Source organism: Harmonia axyridis, chromosome X (assembly GCF_914767665.1).
Source record: "Harmonia axyridis chromosome X, icHarAxyr1.1, whole genome shotgun sequence".
NCBI classification, from domain to species: Eukaryota; Metazoa; Arthropoda; class Insecta; order Coleoptera; family Coccinellidae; genus Harmonia; species Harmonia axyridis.
The window spans coordinates 15784846-15807203 of NC_059508.1; the positions used below are offsets into that span (position 1 = coordinate 15784846).

The following is a 22358-nucleotide window of genomic DNA, read 5'->3' on the forward strand; positions in this document are numbered from 1 at the left end:
TGAGTATGTTTGAACATCGCTCACCCCCAGGACGGAGAATGTCTACACGTGTGCATTGTACAAGCAAATTAGTGAGCTGTATACAGAGGAGACTTCGGTAATCATACGTATCTAAAAAAAGACTTGTTTATCTGCTAATTTTAAGGGTTATTGGACTTCCACTTTGCCGTTGAGTCATTCGAAAATGCTCGGTAATTTGGTGTTTACGACAGTGGCGTACGAAATATTTTAATTGATAAGTGGCAATATTTATCATCTGACAAATGCAACTGCGATGATACTTATATAGATACTTTGGAAATGGAAAATTTGAGTTAAAAAAAATGACGTGACTGAAAACAGAGTTACTTAGTTTAGGACCAATTTGAAATACTGGAGAGAAATGTGAATAGAAAAATGTTTAGCGATGATCGGAATTTTTCCTTGAAAATAATATTTTATTATTTCCCTATTAATATCCCTTTCAGGTAAAACAGGCCAATTGAAAAGTCCTTAGTCTACCATAATAAAACACAGCTTCAAAAACTGCTCAGAATCATCAACACATTGTTGCTTTTGATCGATTGTGAGCTCGCGCAGTACCCATTTTGCACACAGCTTTCTCATGTACAAATATTCGTGAATGATATGGTGTACACGTTCAGATGATATCTTCACAATGTCTGCTATCTCGATCAACTTCACTTTACGGTCATTCAAAATTATTTTGTGAATTTTTATTATTTTTTCGTCGGTGACAGTCTCTTTTTTCAGCAATCCAAAATTTTGTTTCAACTGTTTTTTTCCCTTCAGAAAGCAATATTTTATTAGCACACGAATTCCTTTTTTTTTCTTCTTTTTTCAAATAACGAAAGAAGCTACACTCACAACGCAATATCTCAGAAACTAATGGTCCTATCAAATAATTATTCATTATTCTGGCAAGCTAGAGCATTAATATGTAAAAATACTGCAAATTTCGCACTTTGATTTGTTTTGAGCGCTATTAGATAAATTTACCGACACAAATGACATAAAAACACAGTGCAGTGTCCTCCAAAGTTGCAATTAGCGTATGAATGAACGAGTGCACAAAAACGTTTGACTTATCATTGCTTTTTTTCTAATTTTCTCTTCGAATGATTCCAATCCTTTATTTGATTAATGGAAATAATAAACCAAGTTAAAATTTTGTTGATGTTCTACTCAGGTTCCAATATCATCGTACATACAGGTTGGTAATAAAGCACTCATAGAGGCATCAAAGAGGTTTATTAGGGAATCACCGTATCGTACATTAACGTAAGATACTTACTTGCAACACACTTACCCTTACTGAATGTATGTCTTTGATTATATACCTTTGTTGTCCGTAATAATATTCAGTTTTAAAATAGTTATTTATAATACAAGTCCACAAGGCTTTGATATTTGTCCACGAGTTCAAATTTGACATTAAAAATCCACTCACCAAGTAGCAATGTTAGAATGAGCCTTCTGTACGAATATTACATATTATTTTCTCTGAATTGCCATTGAAATCAATGAAATATTTCATAGAAATCGTTTAGTGATTTTTGCATTGAAAAATGTGTGTTGGCAGAACAGTTTCCTGTGAGACAAATTGGACAGATAATAGATAAATCCTTGTCTACTTTACACCATTACAAAATATTATTGGAAGTATGGATTCATATAGCATGTAATTCTGTAACTTAGATTCTTCACTTGACAATTTTTACTCCAACAGCCACAGAAGATAACACAGTTTCCTTACCTATATTTCACGTTGAGTTTTTCTGGGATGAATGCCATGTGATTTATAGTAGTATCGATGTTCTTCGTGGTGTTTTCATGAAAATTTATTTATCCCTCGGGAACTTTCATAGTATCCCACGTGATTTCAAAATCTGGACTTCTACGGTGAATACGTCAATTACGTCAGCCAATATCGAATAAAATATTACAATGGACCATCATCAAAGAGAGGGAGACCAATTGATGTTTCCTTATCCTAATCCTGAAGCACGTTCCAGGTCCCAGGGGAATTCAAGAAGTTCGTTTGGAAGCAGCAGTGACCACAGAAAATAAAGATAATTTGATTAGAAGGGTATGTATGTTCAGGAGCATACTACCTATACATCTCTGCTGGTATTTTCTATTGGATCTATATCTTATTTCGTTCTACTTCAGTCTTGCAATTGATTTTTCTTCGTAACATTCAAGCATCAAAAATCAATAGTATGAATATGATGTAATGGGCTGATAGGCCGACGAAGCTATTTCAAATTGTACTTTGTATTGCGCATCTGTACTTTGTATACGTAATAGGACAATTGAAAAGTCCCCAGTCTACCAAAGTAAAACACATTTTTTTGGCAAAATTCGATTTTATTATTCAACATAGTTGCCTTAGAGTGCGATACAGCCATTATAAAGATCTTCCAACTTTTCGATACCATTTTTGTAGTAAGATTTGTCTTTCGCTTCAAAATAGGCCTCAGTTTCGGCGATTACTTCTTCATTGGCGCTAAATTCCTTTCCAGCGAGCATTTTTTTGAGGTCGGAGAACAGGAAAAAGTAGCTGAGGGCCAGATCTGGCGAATATGGTGAATGCAGAAGCAATTCGAAGCCCAATTCATGTTTTTTAACGATTTCATCCTTCAAACGATCCAGTAACGCTATATAATAATCGCTGTTGATGGTCTGTCCTTTTTGGAGGTAATAAATGAATATTATATCTTGCGCATCCCAGAATACTGATGCCATAACCTTGCCAGCTGACTGTTGTGTTTTTCCTCGCTTTGGATCCATCGTGTGAAGTCCACTCAGCTGACTGGACTACGGAGTGAAATGATGGAGCCTTGTTTCATCCATTGTCACATATCGACGCAAAAATTCAGGTTTATTGGACTTGAACAGCTCAGAATCATTAAAACGTTGTTGCTTTTGATCGATTGTGTGCTCGCGCGGCACCCATTTTGCACACAGCTTTATCATGTACAAATTTGCGTGAATGACATGATGTAAACGTTCAGATGATATCTTCACAATGTCTGCTATCTCGATCAACTTCATTTTACGGTCATTCAAAATTATTTTGTCAACTTTTTTGACTTTTTAGTTGGTGACAGCCGACTAACACAGTCTAATACAGTAGGCATATGCTAACAACTAAGCATTTTCCACACTTTATATATTTTTTTCATCTTCGCATTTCATGACATTTCTGGGAACAATTAAGTTGGATCATTTGCGTGTAAGTTTTGCAAAGGTGTCCTGATTTAGAAATATATGGATGGGCTCAGTTGAAAATCGATGTCAGATACTTCTTTCGAAACCTGAATTCGTTCAGTAATACATCAAAATTCAATTATGTACGCCAATGCATTCTAATTTACAGATTATTTATAATAAATGCAGAGCATAATTCCTGTCCAACACATGTAAAACTATTCAATTGGTATGTTACCTTATTTTGATTTGATTTATTTTCATAGACTACTTGTAGTAACCATGATATAGTTTCAACTATCAATTGAGACGTTTCTTGCAATGAAATAGAGTTGGAAATTACTATGTAAGGGTTGCAAACTTTATTAGGAGGCAGAAAAATGATATATTGTATGAAATCCACATTTTCTATCGAATTATTCAAAAATATGAACCAAAATGTTTCCATGCAGAAATTGACGTCTATCGAATTTTCTTTTTATTATTTGTGTTAATTCCAATCACCATTCAGACACAGTATCGCGTTCAAAGTTCAATCAAAATTGAAAATTAATTACTACATGATTCTGGACCACACGATTGAAATTATTTTTAATAATCTGTCAACACAAGCTGACAACGAAAATAATTGATATTCAGTATTTCAACATCGATAGTTGCATGGAAATGAATTTTCGCTTCGCTTATTGAATTCTAGTTTTTTCCATAACTGGAAATATCGATTGATTTTTTTTTGTTCAATTTACGCAGTCTATACCTAAATGAGGGGAAATTGTTTCGAGCATTCTGCTCGAGTTAATATTGGTGGATATTACGGTCAACAGAATGGATCTTAAGGAATGATTGATTTTGTTCTCTGCTGTCAACAGCTGAGATGATGTAATCAATCAGTTTGCGTGAACCGGGGGGTAAAATGATGTAATAAATATGTCTTACCGTTTCATATTATCACTGGTTTTGGGTATACAGAACCTTCATAGTGAGCAAGGGCGTAGATCTTTTTTTTTTCTTGGTGGGTGGTAATTGAAAAAAAACTTTTGACGACCACGTTTACTCATATCTGTAATGTGCAAAAAATAGGTTTGATAACGAAGTTTGAACCAAATTACTCGAAATAATTTTTTTTTTATTAACAATTCGATTGTTCTTATCTTATACTGGGTGTTCTTGAATTGGAGTTACGAAGAGAAATGAGTGATTCCTTGGGTAATTTTAAGGAAAAAGTGTCCCATAAACATGAGCCCGCAAGCGCTTGTTTCCGAGATACAGGGTGTTTCTTGGAGTCCTACTTTTTTGTGATGCTTAACCAGTTTATCGAATCTTTATTAATCTTCGATACAGATTTGGTAAATAAGTACCAACACTCATAATTAATTTATTTATCACAGCTTCCTAACTGGATCTTTATAATAATTTGGATTTTCCTGAGAAATACATTAGAGAGAGCTGTTTGAACTTTTTTCTCTAAATCGATTGCAGATACGACCAAACTACAACAAACCAAAAAGTGTAGTACTGAACCACAGTTTCTTCTTGAATTTTTCTGAACTACCAGTGGTTTACAAAAAAATAGTTCTGGAGGAAAGAAGCGGGCACCCCTCCAGAAAAAATTCACTCTGTAGAGTTTGCATCCAAAATTAGCATATCACATGATGAGAACCTTAAAATGGAGTATCTACGCCAATTAAAGTTGAATATCTAGTGAAAGGGAGATGCTATGTGAGAAAAACTTGAACTTTAACACCTACATATCAAAAACAAAGCGTTTGCGGACCCATGTTATAGGAATTTTTTGTTGAAATGATCCGAGAAATCTGTCATTTTCATTTGTATCTCCAATCCAGGAACAACCTATAGATATAGTCGATTCAAAACTGATGTCTTCACAAATTGCAATTGAATGGAAAACAATAAATTGTACAACACAGCCCAGACAATTTTTCGATGGGAATAACTCAGTTCAGTTCTTTGATTACGACAGTATTGGAATTTTGTGACGAGAATGATACAAAAAACCGAAAACAACGGGTTAGTGTATACCGATGACGAATGCAAAAATTACAGATGGAAAATAAGGGGCTATGCAGAGAAAGCGGAGAGATAAAGGGAAATAATAAACCTCTGACATAGACGTGCTCGTAGTGCAATAAAAGTACTCATCTTGAAAGCGATAATAAACTCATAAACCGTAAAGGGTTCTGATTTTTTACTGACGTGTCGATTTCAAAGGACAGTAAAATGATTATTATTGGTTCATTTCATGGAAAAATTTTCGTCCTTCGTTTTTGCGAGATTCCTGAAATTTCATATTTTGGAAATAAATCTTGGGGGGTAATTTCCCCCATTTCTACGCCCTTTATAGTGAGATGAAACAGAATTTCGATCATTGGAATTAGTTTTGACCCCAAAATACTTACTATACGTCACTATGATTATGATGTATTGGATTCCTAATGAGTGATCTTAATTGATAACCTCGAGAATTTATACCGAGGATCTATATAGGGAAGAAATATTCAATCAGAAAACTTTTCGATATTGGAATGCCCTCATTTTTGTATTAACAAGTAAAGGGCGAAAAAGTAGGTTGAAATTAATAACGAAAAAAAAGTTTTGCATCCACTCATATCGCCGAACTTTTTTTTTCTTCAGTATAAATGGAGTATACAGGGTGGGCCACGGTCGATGGTATTTTTATGGAGAACAGAATTTTATTCAAATTTTGGTTTCTTTGGTACTTTTGGTAGGAACCACTACTCTATAGATATAAAATATTTTCAGCGATGCGGTGATGCCGCTTATATAAAATAGTACTATTGATTGCGATATTTAAAATAGTACACTTTGAATATTATTGCTTTTTTCAGTTTGCCGTAGCCTCTTGAATATTGATGTATTAACTTGCTTGTCCTATCTACTGTACTTTTCGAGTAATCCATTGATTTACCTCCTTTTTTCGTGCAAAATAAGTGGATTTATGTCTAGCGAATTTGCTGACCACAGTAATCTTTGAATGAATTCATAAATATAATAAATATTATACAAACAATACACTCCTCAAATGACAAGAATTCCCAAAAAGGTCTAGCCTGTCCGTGGGGTGAACAACCAAATTAAATTTTCTTTCCAATTTTATGAACAGCCCAATATAATGAAGCCAATATATGCGAAACACAACTAAACAAAAAAATTCACCATTTTTCAAGCGTATTGGGAAGGCAGGTTCTAACAAGTCAAACGAAGAGTTAACAGAGAGTTAACTGAACTTGAAAAGGCTAGATATTCTATGCATAGGTTGGTCCATCAGAGAGAGCTTCAATCTTTTCTTAAATATCGGCGTAGAAACCGAATTCCTAACATCCACCGGAAGAAAATTATAAAATCTATCCGCCAAATAGGTACTGAAAGGCCTGCTGGGATATCGTTTTTGAGGATATTGGGTTCGGAGTATCTCATTAACCTTAGATCGTTTGTGTTTTTTACTAAAAGGAAAAGTTAATGATTTGAGATAGTAATGCTGTTTTACATCGAAGATTCCCGATTCCTCGAACAGTTCACCAGACGGATACATATTTATTTGGTTTGCCCATTATAATTTTAAAAATTTTTTCTGATTTTTTTCTACTTTTTGCAAATAACAATAATATTCGCAATGTCTAGTGGTTTTTGTACTCTTCTCGTGCGATGAGTGAGTCCATAAAAATAAACGGCCCCATTTGAAGAAAAAAAAGGTGCTGTTTTATCAAGACAATGCGCCGTGTCACAAATCAATGGAAACAATGGCGAAATAGCATGAATTGCTTCTGCATCCACCGTATTCGCCAGATCTGGCCCCCAGCGACTTTTTCCTGTTCTCAGATCTCAAAAGAATGCTCGCTGGAATTAAATTTAGCGCCAATGAAGAAGTAATCGCTGAAACTGAGGCCTTTTTTGAAGCGAAAGACAAATCGTACTACAAAAATGTTATCGAAAAGTTGAAAGATCGCTATATCGCCCTCGAAGGCAACTATGTTGAATAATAAAATCGAATTTTGACAAAAAAATGTGTTTTACTATGGTAGACCGGGGTCTTTTCAATTCACCTGTTAAATCGATATGAACCACTTTTGAAATATTGGTAAGCACATGTGAAACCTAACCAGAATAAATATTCGTTTTACAATTTACCAAGAGGGTTTAAGAATTTTGTTGATATAGGGTGAATCTTCGGAGCGTACAAGCATCATTGATAGGAATTAGGAATTTTATGGCTTTCAACGTTCGTACAATTCAAACAGTGAAAAAGAGAAATCATTATTGACATTCAAATATGATTCAAGCACAATAATCTTCGACAAACAATGTGAAGGACCATTTAAATGATCCCTAATGCTACTAGATTTGTTTTCAACGAGGTTCATTCGAATATCAAGGATTTTCATGAATTTCCTATCTCTTAGACTTAGAGTATTAGAGAGTTATGAACTAATTTCTAATAGTTGACAATGAAGCTTACGTTGAGTAGCTAGAAGAGCCCTAATTTGCCTGTATTAAACGATCATATCTACGCAGAAAATTTAATCCTTCTTTAAGATAAAAGAAAAGAACTGATTGAAATCCTTGAATCGTTTGGCAAACGAAAAGAAAGGTCGTCTATAATATTTCCTTTTTATCCATTATCATTCTCCCTGCATTTCACAATTTCATTCATTCAAACCATGGCAACGCCGATCTGTGCGCTTGCAATAGGGGGTGGAAAAGTCAGTGTAGGAGGGGTAAAGGGCTGGTCTGATGGGAGAGCGCTGTGGTGGTAGCGAAAGCACGACGTTTTGTTCGGTTGTAGGGGTTGCCTGATGGGGTGGGGGTTGTATGATCCCTGGTCTCTCCACAAACTCCTTCTATAGACGAAATAACGTGGCATCTTCGATCCCCCAAATCGTTCGCTAACATAATTAGTTTTTCTTTCTAGATTTCTTGTCCACAGGAAATTCCCATGTGCAATAACGGTATCTAGCGTTAAGTTCTTAGATTTGTTACAGTCTTTCCGAGTTTTGATTGGAGTTTCGCAGGTTCTCTCAAAAGGAATTCTAGTATTCCACCCCCTTATTTGTTTTTATGAAGTTGATGCGCCAAATCTACCTAATGGTTTCACAGTTGTAGTAATTTCTTATTGTATTTTCTAAAAACAATTCGAGGGAACTGAAAATTGCTGGTTTGTTTCCGAGGTTTGAAATAACATGAAATTAAGTTTTTAAAAATGACTGTTATTGATTCATTCGGTTGTTACTTAGAGAAAATTCATTTCCAAATGAAAAATAATTCATGATCATCAGATTTATTTGAAGTCACTAACTTATGGAAATATTCCATTAATTTCAATGAAAATTCAGTGAATTAAAGAAAATAATGTACCTATAATCCTTGTACAAAAGCCTCATTCCAATAATTGTTCATTATAGTTCCCTCAAAAACTAAGGAAAAATAACTATTCTGTTTCATTTTTCATTTATCCTTCCCAAATACATGCACTGTAACCGTAAAGTATGGAAAAAATTATTTTCAGCTAAAATGACCAATTTGAAAAATAATCCTAAAACACGTCGATTTTTTATTTCAATTTACCGTATTTCAAAATAATAATCTAATATACAGGGTGAATTACTTTCGAGTAATGACGTCACCGTCATTTTTCGAAATGGAACACCCCCATTTTGTCTCAATATTCCTATTACTCTAGCTGAACTGATTCCAAAAATGTATCACATGTTGATTCCAATTGGTACAGGGTGGATAAAAATACAATAGTTTTGTGTGTGCTTATAAAGTAACGCGTAACATTCTTCATCAGTTAAATTAACAATATTATCAAAAATACTCATTGTCTAGCGGCAATTGGTTTGAAGGTAACACCCTGTAGTTTGTTACATTTTTAGATTAATAAAAATGTATAAAAATAAATATAATAATTTCTTTCATATTCTGTCTGCTAGACCACAAGTACCAAACATGTTTTGAAACAGCTCATTTTTATTAATCTTAAAATGTAACAAACTACAGGGTATTACATTCAAATCAAGTGCCGCTAGACAATAAGTATTTTTGATAATATTGTTAATTTAACTAATAAAGAATGTTACGCGTTACTTTATGAGCACACACAAAACTATTGTAATTTGTCCACCCTGTACCAATTGGAATCAACATGTGACACATTTTTGGAATCCGCTCAGCTAGAGTAATAGGAAAATTGAGACAAAATGGGGGTGTTCCATTTAAAAAAAAACGACGGTGACGTCATTACTCGAAAGTAATTCACCCTGTATATTAGATTATTATTTTAAAATACGGTAAATTAAAATAAAAAAATCGACGTCTTTCAGGATTATTTTTCAAAATGGTTTGTTTAGCTGAAAATGAATTTGTTCCATACTTTACAGACACAGTGTATATACCATATTGCTGAATTTATCGTTCAAGGAGGTGATCCAAACCATTATAACTTGCGAATTCCATCCTTGAAGTTCTGAATCGCTTTAGGAGCATTGGCATAGACCTTATCTTTTATGTTTTCCCAAAGAAAAAAGTTCAAAGGTGTTGGATCACAAGGTGTCCAAGTGTGGATGTGATAATCTCTTCGAGAAATGATACGAGCAGGAGTCACCCTAAAAAATGTATAGCCTACTTATTGCACCAACTGTAGAGTGGTATCTCGAATACGATTCCAAAGAAAAATGCGCATCCACCAAATTTATCTCTATCAAGTGTATTGACACAATAACAGTTGGAAGTCATTTGTCAAAGAAAACTTCTGACGAAAAAGATACTCAGTCACTAGCTTTGTTCATACGAAAATCTCATTTTGAACACCAAGTGGAGTTCTCAATGATTATCAAAAAGTCATCAGTGAGACACGCTGTATATATATGATACGTATACGGGTAATTTCCAGATTTCTGTTTCGGGTTTTTCACTATCCGAATAGCAAACTGAAAATAACAATGAGATTAAATTTAATTCATACTCGGAAGTGAATTCAGATCGTATTAATCATAAATAGAATTGTAAAATATAAAAACCACTCAAAAAATCGCATCTACTATGATTAAATTATCAATGGAAATAACGCAAAGGTAGAATCACAATTATGTTTGAAACCTTTTCATGAAATCGATAAAAGTGCTAGCAATGTCATTAAGGAGTTGAAAGCTTGTATTTGCGGCAAATTGGATGGAAACATACCCACTAACAGTCACAAAACTTTGATGTTTTATGAGTATCCAGAGTTTCCACGAATTCATCAAATTTTGTTCTATACATGCTTGTTGCATTACACAGATGAATGGGAAAATGCCACACGAATATTCCAAACGAACATAATACATGAAGTATACAGGGTGGGCCACGATCGATGGTAGGTAACCAGGACTTTTACAAAGAACGGAAGGATTATATTGAAAATTTGGTTTTTTGTTATTTGAGATAGAACACTCCGTACATTATCAATTTTTTCTGTTTGCCGTAGCCTCTCGATTATTTAAGTATAAACTTCCTTGTCCCTATCTCTAGCGGTTTTCGAGTAGTTATTTTCATGCAAAAAGTAGCTTCAATTTAATATCTATTATTTCGCTACTCGAAATCCTAAAAAATCACCAATATCCCGTGTATCATTTACGAGTAATAAAATACGTCTCTAATTATACAGGGTTGTTCAAAATCACACATACTAAAATGATAGAAAGTGCGGTATTGTGACGAAATGATACAGCGATCTGTTTAGGGAACGAGCGCTCAAAAGGAAATATTCAATCTGAAATTTATTCTTGAATAATTCAACATTTAGGGTTCAATGTTCCATTATTCATGAACTATATCTTCGAATGGCCAGAAGTTTTATTCTGGTTTTGTAAACAGGAAAATTTCGTTTGCTTTTAGTAATCAGGTGGAAAAATTTGATAACATTATTAGTACCCATCAATTTATCATCATTTAGGTAGATTACAACAAATGTTTGAACTTGGTGACCTACAATGGTGTTCATTAGTTTGATTAGTTAGGGTGAAATTTGTTTGAGGGTGCAGCTTTTCAAGATATTTTGATAGAATGTATAGTAAGCTCACGAGAAGTTGAGTCAATATTTGATATTCAAATAAATTTTCTCAGAACAGGGAAATATTTTACACTATGTTTCTTCATTTTTTCTATAATAATATAAATATATCAATGCCAAAAATCTAGTGAGAGTTCCAGTAAAGACTTTTGTATTCTAAATAATTTTTTCCAGTTTAATTAATAATAATAGTATATTCTGAAACAAGTTGCAGAATGAGGTCCTATTCCAACATTTCGAACGCATGAGTGTTGGAATTGCATTCTGCAACGAGTGTTAGACGATATAATTATATAATAATAGTTTTGTGAAATATTGTCGAAATTAAATGAAAAATTCAAATTATATATCCTAGTGACTTTGGTATTGTATCTTTGGCATTTGGTGTGACTGACAGATTACGGAATTTGAATATGAATCGCTTAGAATTTAGAAATAATTTACAATTACGCATTAAATTCGTCTGACGAAATCGATTTAACACCACCAGAATTAAGAGAAATTGCGAATAATATTGCAAATCATTTCACTGAATCCCAATTATATTATATTGACAATTATCGACGTTTGTTGAAATTTGATAGGATTGGAAGTCCGTATAGACAACCACAAAACCAAAAATATAACTGAAAATGATGCTGTAATGAGTTAATTAACGAACTGTTTATCGAACTGTAATGAACTCATTACGATAGTGAAATAGAGAAAATAATTTCTTCACATTTGATTCCTTTAATACGAGTATTTCAAAATCATAGTTCCTGCTATAGATGGGCGTATAATTTAGGTATAAGTAATGATTTTCTACGGAAATTATGTGATTTTTTCTTATAGCTAATTTCCTAGGAAATGACTGTGAACATTTCAAAGGAATTTAAAATGTATGCTCCTGAAAGATTTCTGTAGGTTTTTTCATTCGAAGTAATAACCCAAAGATATAGGATATTAAGTGCAGTTTCAAGAAGTCTTCTGAAAAATTCCTGCTCTTTAATTTCCGCAATTTCTTGGAATAAAGTAATTTTCTATCGTTAAAAATGTAGAACCGTGGAAGTGCTTCTCCGTATTCATTTCTCTATCTTGTTTATTTGGAATTCGTTGAGCAATATCCGACTAAATTGAATTTAAGCTGCTCGATCGTTTTGATCCCACAAAGCTCGAAGAATTGAACTATTTTTCCTTTTAGCCATCTCATAATGTTCGATGCAGAATCCTGAGATGTAATTATCGAATTCAACTTTTCAATTTTGTCCATTCGAAATTTTTCGAGCGAAATGGTATGTTCTTGATTTCATCGTGATTCGATTTTTGCTTGTATTGAACGAGACGTGAAAATAGCAAGATATTTCATTGTAAAATTCCATTTCTGAAAATGAAACAGGTTCATATTGTCCTCAGAGACATTTCACCTGTTATCCAATTGCGAAGATCGCTGAGATCCTCGTCCCCTAGTTTCGAACTGCGTTTATTCAGCTCGTTCTATGCGAGACTTGATAGTGGGGTGGCTATAGGGGTTGTGGAAGGAGGGAGAGGGTGACTCAGGAGGGGGGTTGGGTTGCAATCTGCGCCCCGGGCAGAGGGTGTAGTATCGTTGGGTGGGTCAGTCGCTTTAGACAACTTGCATGTATCGTTTCAAGTTTTAAGTTATGGGTGCCGCGAGCATCGTCTTCAAGGGTTTCAACCCCACATTTCCTGCAATGGACAACAACCAGGTAGGTAAACTGTGTTACATGTTCTACCACTGCTTTTGCCTGCCTCTGTTCGACGTATAACCTCAAGCCTGACTGCCCAAGACGTCATCTGCGCATCGAAATGTTTACGCACACCCCATACATAGACAGATCGAATTGTCATTCAACTATTACCGATACAGGGAGTTTATAATATATATTCCACATCTACATGCTTCAATATCATCCTATAAACCCCCATTTCCCAGACCCATCATTCAAACTATCCACTGAGCCCATATTTTCAAGCTGAACTATCCCAAAACATGACAACTGATGGCTTCACAATACATCTAATTACCTCCTCATTAAGCCCTCATCAGAATATCTTAACAAATTCGATTCCTTTCCACATAACCTTCAACTTCTCCCCAGTTGATATTGAGGTAAATTCAACCCATAGTCCCAATGCCAAACAGAAGAGCTACTGGTAAAATGATTACCTTGAAAAATGTATTCCGACATAGTGTTTGATCTCCCTTCAATATTGATTCTGTTTGTTTTTCGTAGATTCTCCAGGGAGAGCTGTAAGGGAACCAGCCTTGCCATGGAGGTGGCCATGTCCCTTCCAGGCTCCGCCATCGACTGCTATGAAGATATGTTCAAAGAAATAACCAGGAAGCTCTACGGTGAAGACGGTTTACCTGAGCTCAACGTGAATGACAGATTGTCTGGGAGTATTGCTGATCGCACAAATCAGACTAATGAATTCGAAGTTGAAAACCACCTGCTTAAGAGTGACGATCATCTGACTGCTTTAGGTTTAGCAGCGTTGATGCAGAATGGCTTTCCAGCCAATGGGATTCTCAACACCCCGTTCAGTCATCCACAGCACAAGGTCGAGGATACATGGACAGCTAGCGAGGAAGTGTTACCCTGGACACAGTCTAAAGTTGCCACATATAATCCTCATCAGAAAACATTTCGATGTATGGAATGCGACTGCGCAGGAAACTTAAGCAAAGTGGTTGAGCACTGGCTGGGCACGCACTCAAATATCAGGGCATTTCGATGTCCCCAATGCCCATATGAGAGTGCATGGGCTAAGTGCGTTAGAATGCATCTTGGAAGACAGCACAATTTGGAATTAGACGAATCTAGAGCTTCCGATATCATTTTAGAGAACAATCCTGTTCTACAAGAGATCACCAAGTATCTGCAGAGGTTGAAAACGAAACTGGATACAGTATTCGTTCCTAAAACAATTTCACAAGATGATTATCAGCAGAGTATCCGACAGCAAAGCGTGGACAATACAAACCAAAACAACAAACGTTATAACTGCACATATTGTCCATATGCAACTGATAGACGTGATCTCTTTACCAGGCACGAGAATATCCACAGAGAAGAGAAGCCATTCCAATGTTACGTATGCCAAAAACAATTCAACCGTGCCGACCATGTCAAAAAACACTTTTTGAGAATGCACAGGGAGCATCCATATGATTTGAATCGGATCAGAAGACATCCACCGAAAAATGCATCTGGTATGTCCTACTATCAAAAATACAATTCAGGATTGGCAAATCCAACACCAGATGCTATGACCAGTTCATTATCCATTCCGAATGGTCTTCAGAGTTTGAATAGACAGGTTGTTCCAAGAATTCCGCCACCTAAACCTCAATTTACCAAGAGTGTCGTTCCTCCAAAATCTTCTGGAAAAAAACGTGGTGAGAAGAGATTTAGCTGTTGTTACTGCTCTTGGTCTGGTGTCGACAATTGGTGTCTTAAACGTCATATGAATACACATCTCAAACCCTTTGTCTGCGTTTTATGCGACTACAAGGCAGCTAGATCAGAAAGATTGACTACTCATGTCCTCAAAGTACATAATAAGAGAGCATGTGGTAAATGCAGTTTCTTGGCAGATGAACCCTCACAACTTATTTTGCACCAGCAAGAACATCAGTGAGTATTTCAATCATAATAATGCATTGTCTTTCTATAATGAGTTTTTTTAACTAATAATTTTTTACAGTCCTTTGGAGCACAAAAATAGAAGTGTCTCTAATTCGTCTGTCTTGAGGACCAACATGTTCAACGGTAACAGTACAAATTCTTCATCACCATGCAGGTGAGATTTAATTGTTTAAGCCCCAAAAATGTTTATTGTATGGCCTGGTCAAAATGGAGTATGAAATTCGCAAGGTTTTAAATATTTGAAAACTGGAAATATGTTGTGAATTCGATTTGTTCATTTCATTTGGTAACCCTAACATAATTTGTTTCATTCAGTTGGCTTTATCAGCTTATGAAAGGAAATTTTATCGATAATTGAGCATTGAGAGTAGAATTATGACATTACTGAGTCCTAATATAGAGAGGCATTTGAAAAACGTTGACGCAATTAAAATTCATATAAAAATGACTCATTCCACTGCGGAAAATCCAGGATGAAAAATATCTTCGTTACAAATTGAAATCCTTTTCCCTATCCATTATAAATGGAAATTAATAATCTACAGAATCGTATCGTGCACTTGAAGAGGGTATATTAAAAGATCAGCGTTACTTACCTATTACATCTTTATTCCTTTTCATTGAACCAAAGTAAAGATTCGAATAGAAATGAATTTTGCAATTTCAATTTGGGTTAAGCTTACACGTGCCAAGAATGATTGCAGTTTTCAATTTAGAAAGGCTGAAAGCTTTTCCGTACTGTATAATACAAAACAAATAAAGCTTCATTGTTCAAGTCTTTCATTAAATGGGCTTATAAATGCTAACCTTGAATTGACATTGGAATCGTTGCAGTCAATTTCTCACTAAAATCGAAACTTAAATGCGATATTAGGAAGACCCTTCGTTGTTATTTTTTAATTCGAATGCCAAGTTAAGATATCGAAAGCTCCCTGTTGAAAATAATTCTATTGATGTCTGTAAGCGCATATTTACGTATAATTGAAAATAACTAATTTGATAAAAAAAATTACTTCCATGTATTGCCTATATACTCAGACATGTTGACTGACCGTTTACGTGAAGATGTTTTTTCGACATGAAAAAAACCAGAGAACTGTACACCGGGTGTCCCAAGTTATCGTATATAGGCAATATCTATCTTATTTAACAAGATAATAAAAAAATAAAAAACTTTCTTTGTTTAAAATCAAAGTACCTTCTCAATGATGTATAAAAAAAGGTTCGTATATTTGACAGCCCCGTGGTAGCTACCACTCACTTTTCATTTTCAAATGGCACACCCTGTATATTGTCAGTGGAAATTGCGTGTCATCCTATTTGGAATACAACAATAGCACATTCTTGGTATTTTTTTAATAATAACAACAAAAACATTAATATTTTGTGAAGTATGAATTGCAACCAAAATACCTACTTAGCAATTCAAAAAACGAAGAAACATTTAAAGCAAATATTTTGTTATAAAAAACATCGGTTTTCCAAAAGATAAAATTCATTTATTTCTTATATGTGAATTTCGTACAAACTTGGGTGGGGGCATTTCATTTTTATAAGGATAATCAAGAAGTCACAAAATATTGATGTTTTTTTTGTTATTACTGAAAAAATACGAATTATGTTATATAGTTGTATTCCAAATTGAATGACACGCAATTTTCTTTGACTATATACAGGGGGTGCCATTTGAAAATAAAAAGTTAGGGGTTGCTATCACAGGGCTGCCAAATGTAAGAATCTTTTTTATACTTTATTGGAAAGGTACTTTGATGTTATTCGAAGCTATTTTTTATTTTTTTATTATCTTGTCAAATAAGCCTGTATACGATAACTTGGGACACCCGGTATAGTTGGGTATAGGTATAACAACCTCAAACCCAGCAAGAAACATTTTTTCAGTCCGATTTATTTTATAGTATGTCTTCAAATTTAGGGCTGTGTTTTCGATTTTTTCATAACAATAGCTAGGTTAGTAGACATTGTTAGGAAAATGTTGCTTCATTCCGGAGTAAGAGAACAACAGGGTTGGTGGTGTTTTCTCCTGACTTACTGGAAGGTCACAAGCGGGGTGCCTCAGTGCTCCGTTCTTGGTCCTATCCTCTTTCTGATGTAACAGCGTATTTGTCTTGTTGGATCGATTCTATTTGCTTTCTATTCGCCGACGTTGCCAAGCTATACAGTGCTACATGGCTTAGTCCAAACCAGCTGCAGCTGGACCTTGACAGAGTCAGTGGGCTGACTACAAGTTGGCCAAAGAACAATTAGAACCTCTTTCCGGAGGAATTTCCTCTCCAACAGAGTTTTAGAACATTAGAATCGTCTTCCAGCTGGGCTGGTGGATGCAGCAACTGTAAATGGGTTCAAGAGCCAATACAATCGGTGGAGAGAGGGTGCATCTGTGCAATTAATGAATTCTTCTTCTAATTTTTTTTATTAGGATATGTATAAACCTTCACTTTTATTGTAGTTTGATAAAAAATAATAAAGGTAAAAGTATTAGCATCTGAGGGCTCCTTGGCTGCTACTAGTATAAGGTAAATTGTTAAGATACTGACCTACATTATCTCATACACGTATATGATAATGAATATCTCAGTTCCTTATCTACTATTGTTTGTATCCGAGATAATGGCTGTTTATGTATGCACCCAGGAGTGTCTCAAAATGAACCTCAAGGGGGCGCATATCTACATCACCACGGACAGCCAAACCACGCTGAGATCCCTGGAATCGTGTTGTCAGGGGTCTCTCCTGACTTGGGTGTGCCGTAACACCATAAAGCAATTGGCCAGAGGAAATAAGATAACTCTACTATGGGTACCAGGGCACTGTGGGGTTGAAGGAAATGAAAGAGCTGATGAACTTGCAAAAAGTGCATCAAGGTTAACACCTGCTGGACCTGAGCTTTCTGTGGGATAGGAAAAGACTAATATAAAGCTGCGGTCCAGCTATGGGAGTTGAACAGCAGAACAATCCACTGGACTAACATTCCTAGACTTGTTCAAGCAGAGAAATTCGTGGAGATTTCACCTTCCTACGCCAAAAAGCTCTTGAAGCTGTCACGAGCTGAGCTTCGGGTGATGGTGGGACTACTGACAGGGCACTGTTGGTACAAACATCATTTGTACTGTATGGGAAAGTCAGCAGATGAGATTTACAGGCTCTGTGGATCAGGAGCAGAAACAGCCGAACACATGGTATGCAAGTGTCCGGAGCTGGCTGGCTTAAGAACCATTCATATGGGTAAGCCAGTCCAGGATACCAGAGAGGTAACGGCCAAGGCCCCTAAGGAGGTTGTCAGATTTATTAACGTCATTGACGACCTCTCTGGGTTTCTATGAATGAGTAGGGTAGAGAAGAAAAGATCTGCATGGTCGCAGTTCCCGGCTTACCGAACCAAAACGACCCCAGTTCAAATAATAATAATAATAATTGTTTGTATGCTTTAAAAAAATGTTCCTTCGGATGATCTAATAAATTTTTTCTTATTATTTCAGCCAAAATGTGACACCAGCCAGACTGCCAGGCCACCAGACGAAGACCAAAACCACAACTTCCAAACAACACGGTGCAGCACGTCTATTCAGCTACATGGAAGCAAGCGATGGGTCCGAACCAGAGATGGAAACTCGGCCCAACGCAATGGATAGAATCAACATTTCCCACAGGATCCAATCGGATTTTCCTGAAGCGGGGGATGTGAGCGACATTAGGGCCGATGAAGAACTAGACGAAACAGAGCTTCCTCTATTTATTTGCCCTTCGTGCGGTTGTGAATTCGAAGATGACACGTCTCTGGACACCCATCAGTACACACATCGCATAGCTACATCTCCCGCTAAATGTGAATCCAAAGAGAATGTTGATCCTTCACCGAGCTACAAATGCCATATGTGCGATTCATCTTTTGAGTGCCAAGCCCAAATAATCAGTCATATGTCCCAGCATTCTACCATGAACACGAATTGTGTTGTTAAACATGACGCACGCCCAAGAAGACGCAAGCAGGTGAAGCCACAGAAGGTTACAATACCATTTTGGGATGCTTCTGAAGTAGATATTCTTCGTCACTTGAATGGCAAACTACGTTCTTGGCGTAGCACGTCTTCAACAACTAACATAAAGTTACAGGATAAGTATTTAGCTCAGCTGATCACTAAACGTGGCTCGACTTGCTTTCTTTGTCCCAGAAACAAGATAACTAGATACCACACCAAATCTTCGGCAGCGCTTCACTTCTTATGGCGCCACAGCGTTCCGAAATTTCAGTGTGAACACTGCGATGCCAAATTTCGGCATAGATACCAAGTGATACTGCATAGCAGTAGGCAACATGTGAAAGAATCTACTACCAGCAACAGTTCATCTCTCTCCACGAATATGACTTCTCAAGTAGCATCAGATCTTAATTCTGTTGGGGTTCCAAAACTAGGGGACCTTGGTATGGCATTTTTCGACCACTCTCTGGTGCAGTCTACAAATTCTCTTAATCATCTACACATTATTATACCCACTTTCCCACCAAACTGATGTTCCCATTCAAAAAAAAAATTGACATTTTACATAGGTACAACTGAAAGTGACCTTGAAAATTTTCCAAATTCGATGTGGTAAAACTATATTTTCCTTAAATATGTAGTGATTGTGCAATATATTAACCAAATTGTTTTCAATTTCTGTAGTTGTTTATGGTTTTGTATAGAAAAGAAAGAAGTTTTTTCATTACATAATTACAGAAATTTTTATTTTTATAGGATTTTGTTGTTTTACTTACATTATGTTTATATTCAATTAGTAATGTTGAACTTATGTTTCCTTATCGTTGATCTTTGTATGTTATGTGCAAGCTTTGTTATTTTTTTCAACATGTGATTTAATGTAAGTATAAATTCTATTGATAAAATGAATTTTTTCTATTGGAAGTTTTCCTTTGACATTTTTATCCATGAATATTCTTGTGGTAACGAATATTATACATATTTGACCTTCAATTCAATATATTTATTGATCTTTATATACAGGATGTCCCAAGTTCAAGTTGCCTTATTTGAAATCTGAAAATTGGAATTATGTAATTTTCTACCGAGCTGAAATATCCTTAAAGCCTGACCATTTCCAGTTATACAGGAAATTACAAAATTTCTCGAAAAAAAGAAAATTTTCAATTTTTCGTTCACTCATAAATAACCCTACATAATAAATATAATTCAGCATACCATGATATCATTCATTTGCTTCTTTCTTGAAAAATTATGTTCATTGTTTTATACCCTGATTCTCTTAGGTGTTTGAAGCTTATGCGAATTGAAGCTAGTGCTCTGTGTTGGTGCTGTTTTCCATCATCCTTCAGGATGTTTAGTTGCATTGTCATCAATTATTTTGAATAATTGGATGAGTGATACATCCCAGGGTCATAGTTTTCAGCTCCTTTATTGAAATAACATTTCAGTAACATTATTATCGCTAAATAGGTTTCAATAGATTCGCTTTGATAGAAGTCCTTTAATTCAGTCGATGAAAATTTGGTTATTGAGTATAATGAACAGTGCTGCCGAGAGTAATCGAATTTTCTTTTTTTATTTAGGTGGAATATTCATTAAAGGAATTCAATATTGATTGTGTTGCATGTTGCAACGGCCTTGTAGTAGCATCAACCTAAAGATGACGCAATTTAATTTTTTTCAGTGTACTTATTATTTTACTGAATCAAGATTGTTAGGGCTCTGTTAGCCTATGTGTTCGGCTGTTTCTACCTCATTTCCACACAGCCTCCAGATTTCATCTGCTGACTTAGCCATGAGGTACAAAATGTATTTAAATCTACAGTGTCCTGTCAGCAGTCCCATCATAACCAGAAGCTCAGCTCGTGGTAGCTTCAGGAGCTTCCTGGTATAAGTCGTTGAAAGCACTACACTTTGTCTGAGTAATACCAGAAGTATTCCTCCAGGAGTCTCACAGAAGGACTAAGGATCAACAGGTGTTAACCTTGATGCCCTTTTTGCAAGTTAATCGGCTTTTTCTTTACCTTCAAAACCACAATGCCCTGGTACCCATACTAGAGTTACTTGTCTCTTGCCAGTTGCTTTATGATATTCACGATTCCAGGGATCTCAGCGTGGCCTGGCTGTTCGTAGTGATTTAATACGCGACTCTTTGAGGTTTCTTTTGAGACACTGTTGAGCGCAAGTATAGACAGCTAGTGTCTCGGCAAGCATATTTATGATAGCATTTCTCAGTTTGATTTTGACTCAATATGATTGTCTGGGACCTGGCTGTCGCAAGAGATTCGACTAGATGGTGAGATTTGTAATGATCAGAATGTTCTGTACAGGGATGATTGCAATCTTGAGTTAACAGACAAAAGGAGGTGGTGGCGTGTTGATAGCGTTGAAATCGAACTCTCCAGAGCATAGTAGATGCCTTCTAGTCATTCTTCCTCTTTCATTAATTCCTCCAACAATGAACTGAGTGATACTATTGATATTTCCAATGGACAGACTTTGACTATTCCTGAGATAGCTGAGGACGCAGTGCTCATGTCCCTGAAAAGTGCAAGGCTAGAATGAAAGCGGTTCCTGAGGAAATTCTGGCTTTTCTCTCAAAAAACTGCACCATGAAGTTGGCCATACCTCTGACCATGATTTACAGGTTTTTTCTTTCAAACTTATTTTAGAATATTGGTGACAATCTCGATAATAGAAGATCTTAAGGATCAGGCAAACGCAGATTCAACCACAAAGAGATTCTGGGAAAACTGCAATGTTTTATACCAACCTCAAAAAATGGGAGAATGGATGATGAAACTTTGAAACTATATAAAAATGTGGTTTCTCTAGAGCTAATATCTGGCGATTACTCGGTGTGTAAATTGTTCTGGGAAAGAAAAATGCATCAGGAATTCTTTTTATTGCACTGTAATTTTTTTTGTGCTCATCTTATACAACATCTTGAGGGATTACTGAAGATTTATCTTCTGATGATCTGTCAATTAGAGTGTGGGTACTACAACGTCAGTAGAATAGTATGTCACCTTGAAAAACTTCATATTCAGTTATCTGAATCAATAATGAGAACTTATTGGAAGCATCAGTTTATTACAATAACAAACATAAATACATTTCTCTCTTTTCAACTGCAAATGAATAACCTTATTATATTCTCTACTTACACAACTAACAATGGCATTGATATACAAAGCTTTTTTCAATAAACTTTTTTCAGATTAAGATATCAGAAGCGTTTTCATCCTAATATCTTGGAACGATTTATATAATAATCTACCATTTTGGTCAATGCTATACAGTTAACTATAAGATCAAAATATTACGAACCTTCATTATGAATGCAATGATTAGAAAAACAAATTCATTTGATCTGATTTTGTACTATTGAAATTTGGTATTTTA

The 22358-nt window shown here is 35.5% G+C and overlaps 1 protein-coding gene across 1 annotated transcript; it reads left to right on the forward strand.

The window, feature by feature from the left end:
* Window positions 1–12861: 12861 nt before the first annotated feature.
* LOC123686248 (zinc finger protein Xfin) lies at window positions 12862–19871 on the forward strand. The gene is made up of 4 exons (XM_045626266.1): window positions 12862–13008; window positions 13537–14940; window positions 15011–15106; window positions 18450–19871. The coding sequence occupies exons 2-4, from the start codon at window positions 13574–13576 to the stop codon at window positions 19480–19482; spliced, it is 2496 nt and encodes an 831-aa protein (XP_045482222.1). The 5' UTR covers window positions 12862–13008; window positions 13537–13573; the 3' UTR covers window positions 19483–19871.
* Window positions 19872–22358: the final 2487 nt, after the last annotated feature.

What these genes read in the sequence shown, in the direction of transcription:
- LOC123686248 (XM_045626266.1), top strand. Translation starts at nt 13,574, where the DNA reads ATGGAGGTGGCCATGTCCCTTCCAGGCTCCGCCATCGACTGCTATGAA. An exon ending in TTGCACCAGCAAGAACATCA is followed by an intron (nt 14,941 to 15,010) that starts GTGAGTATTTCA and finishes AATTTTTTACAG; the next exon opens with TCCTTTGGAGCACAAAAATA. An exon ending in AATTCTTCATCACCATGCAG is followed by an intron (nt 15,107 to 18,449) that starts GTGAGATTTAAT and finishes TTATTATTTCAG; the next exon opens with CCAAAATGTGACACCAGCCA.